Consider the following 10,809-nt stretch of genomic DNA (forward strand, 5'->3'; position numbering starts at 1 on the left):
GAAAGCTGCTATGAATTCCAGACCTTCAGCCGTCAGTCTGAAGGTCTGGCTACGCGAGACTACTGTTTCCCTGCTGGTGTCCATCGTGTTATGTTCTTTTTGGATTGTTTAAATAAACTTGCATTGATTGGATCTCCGCTCTTCTCCTGCGTTATTCCCTGCACACGACGATATACCCGTGACACATGCAGGTAAAAGGCAGTTTATCCACATTTAGTACCACATTATATACAATATTTGGGTGCCATTTACAGAATCATTATAGTAACATCTGTTTAAAAGCTAGTGATCATTGATTATCTCATAGGCTATAATGTGATCTAATTATTTTTTTTCTTACCCTAACAACCAGACTAAAAGTTAAATGTGAGTGAATGCCATTTTGCAGGCAATTTATTTGCAATGTTCGCTAACATTAAACGATGCAAGACATACTTAGCATATTGTTTTACATCGAATTAAATGAAAATAGCCTAATCTCTAAGAACGACGGTGCCCTGATAGCACACGTACATCTCAGAGACGTCTATTTGACGTCTGCATTTACATCTGTAAGACATCTGCAAGACGTAGTTTGCTCATCTGCAATACGTCTATTGGACGTTTCCTATTAGATGTCAAATAGACATCTATTAGATGTCTTTAAGATGTTTATGATTTAGAATGTATGTAAAACTGACATCTTACAGATGTCTGCCAGACGTTTGTACACAGCGGATGCTTTCCAGATCAAGAGATCTTTAACAGACATCTTGCAGACGTACGTGTGCTATCTGGGTGGATTGATGAACGCCAGCAAGTAAGAATAATGCTCCGAATGGTTGTGAATTAAACATCTCCAATGACGTTCTTTGACATAGATTATATCAAGTTACTAGAAAAGGGATTTAATTGCAAACAGTTACTGATGTGTAATACATGCTACGCTGGCACGGCATTCCAGTCCTCACACGTGTAGAAGTGGGCAGGCCAAGACTGACAGCTGGCACTAAGTCAATAATCTGCATTGTAAAAAGAAAAAAAAAACTTTAAAGATTATTTACGATTAACTATTGTTGCCAAGTTATCTAATCGATCTAACTAATTTGTTTGTCTAATGTGGACCGATGTTGCTGCACTGTCACTACTGTTGCTTTTTTGCCCATTTTCGATTACCCGGGAGTGATGCACGGTAACGCACTGCCAAGATGGCGTCGGTTGGCCCCGCCCACTTTAGGCTTTAAAAATGCTCTTCAGAAACCTACAAGTGATATCACGGACACTACGTCCATTTAACACATTCATTGATCACTACAGAGGCCACGTCAGATTTTGATTTGTCATATGAATTTGCAACTTTGATAATTAACTGGTCTTATAGCAGTTCTTTGTGATCTGTTCAGCTAACAATACACTGCTTTCTTTTCATATGTACCAGTCCAACCCCATAGAAAGAAGTTAAGTGTTTGCTTGATTTCTCAATCAGCTAAAACTCAGACTGGATTTAGAATAGAGAGGAGTTGCTGTGAAATCTAGAGTTTTAGACTCTAAATTCATCTGATGTAAAATTCACTATATATATCACTCAAAAGTGATATCCTAAATGATATTGACTGCAATCAAAATAATATGGGCTCTATACTGAACTCCCCCTCCCTATACCTCTTGTTTTTAAAGTGCCCCTATTATGCCTTTTCAAATATGATCTTTCATGTAGAGTTTTTTATGTAGCTGTATGTGAACATCAACTATCTGCAATGTTGTGACGCCGACAGTGCACGCTACATAAAGTTATTGTCTATCAAAAAAAAGAGTCGGCTCACATTTGCCTGAAGAGTCGTCAGGATTTTGAATGTTTTTCTGTTACGGCCACACGTCACAAAGTAACACATTTGCATAATGTCCACCCACGTTCTACGTCACGAACAACTTGCCCACCCATACATTTTCATGTGGTTTAGGTCACATGGAAATTTACACATACATTATACGGAAGACGCTGTATCCTACGCTGTGAGTAAAATTGTTTTATATTCACTTCCAAAAGATGATGCATCTACAAAGATTGTATTTTCTAGCGATCGTAGTTGTGTATGTTATGTTGTGTAACAACCCTGCACATGTCATGCTAAATCACGCTTCTGTAGTTCTGTTGTTCAGCTGTGGACCCACTGTAGTCTGACAATTTGTGATTGATGCAGCTTGACTGTCTGTCTGTCTCATTAGTTGGAGTAATGATAAAGGATGGCGCACGAAGCGGCTTTCACACCGGATGCGGAAAGCGCTGTGCTATGAAACCCATTCGTTTTAATTCCTTCCGCCCTGCGAGGACGGCATGTTTCTGCCTTGACCAGAGCGCACACACTGCAGACAAAGTTCAAATGAGTTGTTCAAATTAACTTTTCCCGCTGTGCTCTGAAGGGCTGCACTGAACCCAGCAACCAGCGCAGCGCTTTCCGCATTCGGTGTGAAAGCCGCTTAATGCATTATACATTGCTGAAGTTTGCAACATAGAGGTGTGCCCGGTTCGCTTACATAAGCAAATTGCGAGCACTTTCCACGGTAGACCGTGCTAACTTGTCGATCAGCCACTTCAGCCGTTTCATCATCAGACTCTGGCTGGAATTGTTATGGTAAAATCAATGCCATCTTTTCTATGTATTGACAAGTATCCAGGGCTGTCAGTCAGTTATGACAATGGGCGTTTCATTTTCCGACACGCCGTATGCGGTAAACCAATCATAAAAGTCTGCGCCATCTGACCAATCACAGCAGTGAGGGCTCACGGAAAGGCGGGGTTTAGAGAGACTGATTCTTCGAACTGCTTCGCACGAGTCGTTTATGAATCATTTAGAAATGGGGTAAAATTAAATCTATTTTTGGAGAAAACTGAAGTGTTTTTTGACCTTGCATACATGTAGACCTGTTTTAAGAGTCTATTAAAACAATATTAGCAACCTTCAAAATGGCATAATAGGGGCACTTTAAGTATATATAGTATATATAGTTTGAAAAGCATGCCTCTGAAGAAGCTATTCTTCTCCAGGAATTGATTTACTTCTACATGGCACATCTTTTTTTATGATGCACATATGTAACACCAATCCCTGATAATGGATCTACATAATCTAATGTGGGAGACAATAAACTTGGAAGAAGTTTGTGAACCTACAATTGGTTTCATGGTCATAATTCTTTCCTTGGGACCATGCAAGGACTGAGAATAGTCGGACGGCATTGAAAGATAAAGAGCTAAGATATTTATTAACACTTTTGAAAGTGTCACAGTGTCTCTAATAACAGAAGATTATTAGGCTACAAGAATAAGAATAAGCAAACTGCTTGTCATACAGTCGGATATGTCAACTTCCCTTTGAATTATAAGCAAACAAATAATTGCCTGTTATGAGCCAAAAGAAAAACACAATGAACATCTTTAAACCGTCAGTCCTTAAAACGTTGTGATGCTTCTTCCATCTGTATCTTCATCATTTCAGTGTAAGTTTTCTTCTTCTTTGGGTGAATCATACAGCTTGTTCCTCAAAAAGACATGTGACATATGGGGTCAATCATAGGTTTCTTGTGTCAAAACAGCCGCCCTTCCTGACTGTAAATGTTGCATACAAACAGAACATGTGTTGGGCTAACCTGACCCAGCAAGTTGGGTTGTTTATTTAACCCAGCATAATGAAATGATTTTACCTGTTGTTTAAAATAGCAGCTTTTGATGATGCTGTTTTTAACACGTATTTAAAGCATTTTAGAAGATGTTTGAACTCAGCATTCAAAAAAAAAAACACTGAAAAAATGATCAACAACTGAATGACTAGAAACAAGATGTGAACATACATAGGCTAAGAAATTTGCACAAGTTAATAATGGACAAAAGGTTTTCATCATTCATATGCTCACCAAATGCACAATAAAACAACCTCTAATAGTGAAACAACTTTACATTTTCAGTGCTTCTGTGTTTTTGTAAACATTCAAACATCTTTCACACATTTTCTGCACTGTGTTGAGAATAACCATCACTCATGAGTGGGAAACACCCACTTTTTTTTTTTGTTTTTTTTTTGCTGTATTTTAGAGTGCAAAGTTAGAAACTGTTAAAACAGTTAGACATCATTTGCAATGTAAACAGCACAGATGAGTGGAAGAGATAAAAAAAATTACTCGCATTTCAAACTATGCATTTTCAGTAGCCGATTACTGTCAGTTATACTTAATTAACTGTTTGCAGTTTTGTGTCTTTCTGCAACTTTGGCACTCCCTACATTTAAGTGAGTGGAGTTTTGGCTGAAAATGGAAAAGCTCAGTGCCATTAATGTCACTGATAGGGACAACTGAACATGTTTAATCAGCATATTTGTGTTTACGCTGAGGGGAGCTTCAAAGTGTTTTTTCAGCATTTAGTAATGTATCAGACATCTCACGAATCCTTTCATAAAGTGTAGAGACTGTAAATAAGAGATTCATTGTGCAGTCTAGAGAGTTTCATTGATTGTAATGGAACTTTGTGAGATCATGATGAGCTAAGATGAGTGACAGCTTTTAATGATTTTTAAGGGAGTTTGTAAATGAGATATTGATTTAATACAACAGTTAAATAAAGAAGTTAATATTAAGTGACTTACATTGTCTGACTATAACACTATTGCCTAATTTTCCTTTATTTCATCTTCAAAAATTGTTTGAAACAAGTCACAACTGAGCCACTGCACATCTCCATTCAAACACAGCGGTGTTTCGTTTATGAATGAACGTGTGTTTTTAAACAAATCTTGTGAGTCAATGATGTCACTTGCTTTATTCCTGAATGAATCAGGCATTCGAGTAAATCAAATGAATGAATGATTCAGACTTGTAACTTATTCTTATTCTGCTTGTTCTTATTCTGTTGTTTTAATTAAGAAGGTTATAGTATATAGTATAAGTTTATAATATTTTTTTGACATAAAAGATGACATACTTTTAATAAAATGCAATTACAAAGGTAAAAACAAAGTTCTTCTGTAAATCACTTTCAAATATCACCTTGTAATAGGAAAGCAATCTTTTATCGGCTTTTTTGATTATTGATTAGAAGGTGCTCCTAAAATTAAGACTCTGCTCTTTTTTTTTTTTAAGTTTTTAAGTTTTTAAGGCATAATTGGAAGGAAAAGACTTTAAAATGCATAATGAACATTATTTCCTCAAATCAGTTTTATTTGCTATGCTGCTCATTTTGCTGGATTAAAAAAAAATACATTTGTTGAAAAATGATTAGACATGCATTAAGAAAAATACAGACATTTAAGCATTTTAGCTAATGTAGACATCTAATGTATTCTGTGCACAGATCATTTAAGTCTGTTCTGTTGACAGTAAAGTAAAAGCAGAATATAAAGCTTTTTATCAACAGTTTTCGTTTTCCAATCATCTGTTCTCTTAGGTCGATGTGGTGAAATCTCCTCTAGTTTGTGACAGACAGAAACTCTCCATGTTCCGTCTGAAAGAAAAAATGTAATAGCAAGAGACAAATATTAAAACTGAAAATGTTTCTGCACACATTCAAATCCTTACATTCATTCAGAAAATATTTTTATTCATATATGTTGTCATTTTGCACAAAGAACAGACAAATTATATTAATGTAAGATTAAAGACAAATTAGGTTAAGATGTTGCTAAAGAATCAATCACAATAATGAGAATTTGTTAATACTAACTTGTCCTTCTCAGCGCCGGTGTCTGCACTCACACTTTCTGTTAAAATAAAAAGATATTTTTTATAACAGCAGAATTTTTATAACATTGATTATGGATTGATTATTCAGTATTTAAATACAGTATCAAATACATTTTACCTTTACGTTTTGTTATAGTGACATGAACAGGATTCAGTGCCTCTCCTACAGAGCAGAAGTACCATCCAGAATCATTCAGTCTCAGTCCAGTCATCAGCACAGTGAAGGATCTTCTCCCATCATCACTGATCTGGACTGATGAATTCTGGGATGTGTCAGTCCTCCCCACTGTGTAACAGCTCTGATCTTTATATCTGCACCACTGTTTGAGTTTATTCTGATATCCAGAACTGTAGAGACACTGAACACTGATATCACCACCTTCATGTCCAGATACACTGCTGCTCACCACAGACACATCAGGATCTGAACACACACACACACACACACACCAGTCAAGACATTATAAGATACATATGTGTGAAGTCAGGAAATTTGACATTAGAATGAGATTAAACAACTGCAAAATATCTTACCAGATTGAATCTTGAGATAAGCCTCAAATAATGTATTTATCGGTGGTTGTTCTCCAGTCTCCACAACACAATAATAAAATCCAGTGTGTTTGTTCTGCAGGTTTCTCATAGTCACAGTAAAGAGACTCTGATCAGGATGATCAATTACTGACAGTTTCTCCTCTGTTGTGTTTATGAATGTATTCTTTTTATCAATTTCTGAGAACCAGTATTTCTTCTGCTGTGTGTATTTCCTGTCATAATGACATGGGATGGTGACAGATCCTCCAGTCTGAATAGTTAATGTACATTTTGACCAACTGCTGTAGCATTCAACACCTAAACAAACAACACACAAACCGTTATCATGTCCAGCATTATCAAATAATTTCTTAATTTGTTCAGTCTTCACATAAAACACATTAAAAATAGCATTAACACCATAAAATGTCATTTCAAAATGATCAACAGGAACCACAGCAATATTAAACACTCTTACCTAAACAGAGCCAAAACCCAACTGAAATGTAGAATATCTTTGCTTTCATGTATGAGACCATTGCGTTTACTCTTGCTTATATTTCCTGTATGAGTTTTTCACTGCAGTACAGTGGTACAATTGGTCAATTTCCATTTTCTATTCTTATATTATCTTAGATGTTGGAGGAAATGATCTTAGATGTCATACGCTTTTGGCTTAAGGGTGTAGACCACACATATTCATAAAATAAAGTGCAATTCAAGATTTCTTTCATTGTTTGATGGGTGTTCAGTTATCAAAAGTATTAAAGTTAAGTATTAGTTAATGCCTCAGGTATCATGATCTAAGAATGAACGCTACTATTATCTACATGTAGGTTAATGTTAATTTCTATATGTGACCCTTGACCACAAAACCAGTCTTAAGTCGCTGGGGTATATTTGTAGCAATAGCCAAAAAGACACTGTATGGGTCAAAATTATTGATTTTTCTTTTATGGCAAAAATCATTAGAATATTAAGTAAAGATCATGTTCCATTAAGATATTTTGTAAAATTCCTACTGTAAATGTATGAAAACGTAATTTTTGATTAGTAATATACATTGTTAAGAACATTATTTGAAGAACTTTAAAGGTGATTTTCTCAATATTTCGATTTTTTTGCACCCTCAGATTCCTGATTTTTAAATAATTGTATCTCGGCCAAATATTGTCCTATAATAACAAACCATACATCAATGAATTCTTATTCAGCTTTCATATGAGGTATAAATCTCAATTTTGAAAAAATGACCCTTACGTTTTGTGATCCAGGGTCACATATATACTAATACACAGCATGTATAAATTAACATTAAAGTTGTTACACTGCCACATAAGGGACGTTTTAACTGCTCTGCATGTAACAGTATGTTCTCGTATCAGAGTTTTAAATGGTTTTGCATGTTTTCCTGTTCATTTTAACTCTTCTTAAAATGGTGTGTTTGTCTTTTAAAAAAAATGGGACTCTATCTGTCATGTGACAAACAGTTGGCAGGAAGTAGGAAGTGGACTCTCACTGGCAAGGTATAAAAGGAGCAGCATGACTGAATAGCAAGGGGCTGATACTTGAATCAGACTTGGGTTGATGGCATTTACTGCCTGGATTGTGAAGTACTTTTAATGAACGTTTACTCTTCCAAGGACTAACGCTTGCGCTTTAGATTCATACACGGGTGAACACATTGGACTATCGTCACATGGAGTTTCCTCAAGACAGTTTTATGGTAAAGAACCAGCAGACTTTAAACTTTTAACAGTCCAAGGACTCTTTGTATATGTTGTGTTGCTTCAGCTCAGTGTCATTTGTTTGTAAAAATATTTTTTTTTTATTGTATATCTGCTGTTTTATCGTCTTCCTTGTTTACACCCAGCATACAAATACTAAAAACAGTTCCCCTTTTAATTGTGTTTGCTCTGCCAGTAGGACTGAGTGTTACAATGTATTACAAACAAACATAAATTAACAATAAACAGTACATTTACACTCTCAGAAAAGTATAAAGCTGTTACTGGGTCGGTAACCTTAGGTACAAAAGTCTAAAAGTTACATCTTTGTACCTTATTTGTGACCCTAAACCACAAAACCAGTCATAAGTCGCACACAAATATTTGTAGCAATAGCCAACAATACATTGTATGGGTCAAAATTATCGATTTTTCTTTTATGCCAAAAATCATTAGGATATTAGGTAAAGATCATGTTCCATGAAGATATTTTGTAATCAGTATCAAAACTTAATTTTTGATTATTATATGCATTGCTAAGAACTTCATATGGACAACTTTAAAGGTGATTTTGTCAGTATTTTTATTCAGATTACAGATTTTCAAATAGTTGTATCTCAGCCACATATTGTCCTAAGCCAACAATCCATACATCAATGGAAAACTTATTTATTCAGCACTTACATTAAAGGATTCAAAGGATACCACCTCAGCGACAGTTTTGTACCTTATTTTTGAGTATGTACACATTAAGATAAACATACAATAATAAGAGTAAAAAAAAAAAAAAAAAAAAAAAAAAAATGTTCATTTTAAGTTGATCACACTTGCAGTAATGCATTAACTAATAATAATGAAGTCACAGTCCATAAACTTAAAAACCTATTTGTTTTATATTTTTATGCTAAGTAACAATTTATCTATGCTAATTCACTTATTGATGCTACACAACCTCATTTAGCTTGCAGACCTAGAATGCAAAAAGAGATATGGGTGATCAAATGATAATTTAACATCCAACCAGGAACTAATGAGCATAAAAGGACAATAGGAAAATTCTCCAAATACTGACATTTCATCAGTACTACAATCCTTACACAGAGACTGATTAGTAGAAATGAGTGAAAAGAGTACAATTTGAGAGAGAGAGAAAATACAGCATCTCAAGTATAGAGGCAAATAGGTCTTTTTCAGTTTGGTTCTGCGAAAAGTCTCAGAAGATTCACATATTCACATGTTCATACTGTGATCTGTAATCAGTGGTTTTATGGTGTCTCACCACACTATTTAAATTATTCTATCTGCATCTGCGTTTATCATCACAGTAACTGATTTCAGATAACCCTACCTCTAAACAGCTTTTGAATATAAACTGAACTGTGATTGGTTGCTTTACAGATCACTCAGATGGTCACCGCCAATCAAGTATATGAAAAATGCAAATCTCATGAGAATTTAGTAGAATCTCTGTTTTTCTTTTTGATATATATACACTCAAATGTCTTTTAGGAACAGCCTTTGATCTCTAATTCTGTGACAGACAGAAATGCTCCTCTGTGTGCCTCCTGAAAGACGGAATATGTAGAAAGATATGACAACAGCACAAAGATGTAAATATGAGTGTTTAACATGTCACATAATGTAGATTTAGGATCCACTGTAAAACAGATTGTTAAAGGAACACTCCACTTTTTTTTGAAAATAAGCTCATTTTCCAACTTCCATAGAGTTGAACAGTTGGGTTTTACCGTTTTTGAATCCATTCAGCCAATCTCCGGGTTAGACCGTTAGCATCTCGCTCAAAAATGACCAAAGAGTTTTGATATTTTTCCTGTTTAAAACTTGACTCTTCTGTAGTTACATTGTGTAGTAAAACTGACGGAAAATAAGAAGTTGCGATTTTCTAGGCCGATATAGCTAGGAACTATACTCACAATCCGGCGCTGCGTAATATCATTGCGCCTGCTGCACTCATGGTACGCCAGCAAAGTTCCTTGATTATTACGCCGGAATGAGGGTATAGTTCCTAGCCATATCAGCCTAGAAAATCGCAATTTTTCATTTTCCGTTGGTCTTAATACACTATGTACCTACAGAAGAGTCAAGTTTTAAATAGGAAAAATATTGAAACTCTTTCGTCATTTTTGAGTGAGATCCTAACGGTCTAATCAGATTCAATGATCTATGCTAAGCTAAGCTTAAAGTGCTACCGCCAGACCCAGAGATCGGCTGAATGGATTCGAAAATGGTAAAAATGTTTAACTCTAGGGAAGTTGGAAAAAAAGCCCATTTTCAAAAAAGTGGAGTGTTCCTTTAAATATGTCACTCATACTGTATTTTAATGAATTTGAATAATGAAACCATGTTAATACTAACATGTTATTCTCAGTGCTGGTGTCTGTGCTCACAGTTGCTGTCAGGAATGGAAAATGATTTTTAATAAATAGGAATAAAGCAAAATTGTATTAAATATGCTATGCAATTAGTTTAAATTACCTGGTTTTCGGAAACTAAAGAATAACAAGCAAAGACAACACCACATGCAAAAATAGAAAGAAAGCTCAGAAAGACAATAAATTCAACTCATGCATCTAAAAAAATCCCTTGACAGAAAATTTAAATCTTTATTATATTTTAAAAAGGTACTAACCTGTATCTTATAAAACCTTCTGTGGTCACAACTGCTGCCAATTAAAAATTAAGCAAAGATTACAATGATTTATTATGACTTAAAGTCATAACCTCCAGTAAGAGTCTGTATTACCTGGTTCTGGTTTAGTGACAGGAACAGGAAGAACAGGAACCCGTTTACCTTTTAGAGAGACTTTAGCAACTGAAA

General features: G+C 35.1%; 1 protein-coding gene across 1 annotated transcript; it reads right to left on the reverse strand.

Annotated features, from left to right (window-relative positions):
* Positions 1 to 5,377: 5,377 nt before the first annotated feature.
* Positions 5,378 to 6,889, reverse strand: LOC127158074 (polymeric immunoglobulin receptor-like). The gene is made up of 5 exons (XM_051101214.1): positions 6,722 to 6,889; positions 6,244 to 6,561; positions 5,828 to 6,133; positions 5,690 to 5,726; positions 5,378 to 5,470 (listed from the first exon to the last, which is right to left on the reverse strand). Exons 1-5 carry the CDS (start codon positions 6,780 to 6,782, stop codon positions 5,410 to 5,412), a joined length of 783 nt encoding a protein of 260 aa, XP_050957171.1. The 5' UTR covers positions 6,783 to 6,889; the 3' UTR covers positions 5,378 to 5,409.
* Positions 6,890 to 10,809: the final 3,920 nt, after the last annotated feature.

This window comes from Labeo rohita, unplaced genomic scaffold (assembly GCF_022985175.1).
Source record: "Labeo rohita strain BAU-BD-2019 unplaced genomic scaffold, IGBB_LRoh.1.0 scaffold_1326, whole genome shotgun sequence".
NCBI lineage: Eukaryota > Metazoa > Chordata > Actinopteri > Cypriniformes > Cyprinidae > Labeo > Labeo rohita.

Bases quoted from the DNA above. Each gene is read 5' to 3' on its own strand.
- LOC127158074 (XM_051101214.1), bottom strand. From the start codon at position 6,782: ATGGTCTCATACATGAAAGCAAAGATATTCTACATTTCAGTTGGGTTT. The intron at 6,562-6,721 runs GTAAGAGTGTTT...TTGTTTGTTTAG, and splicing joins TGGGTTTTGGCTCTGTTTAG to GTGTTGAATGCTACAGCAGT. The intron at 6,134-6,243 runs GTAAGATATTTT...GTGTGTGTTCAG, and splicing joins TTATCTCAAGATTCAATCTG to ATCCTGATGTGTCTGTGGTG.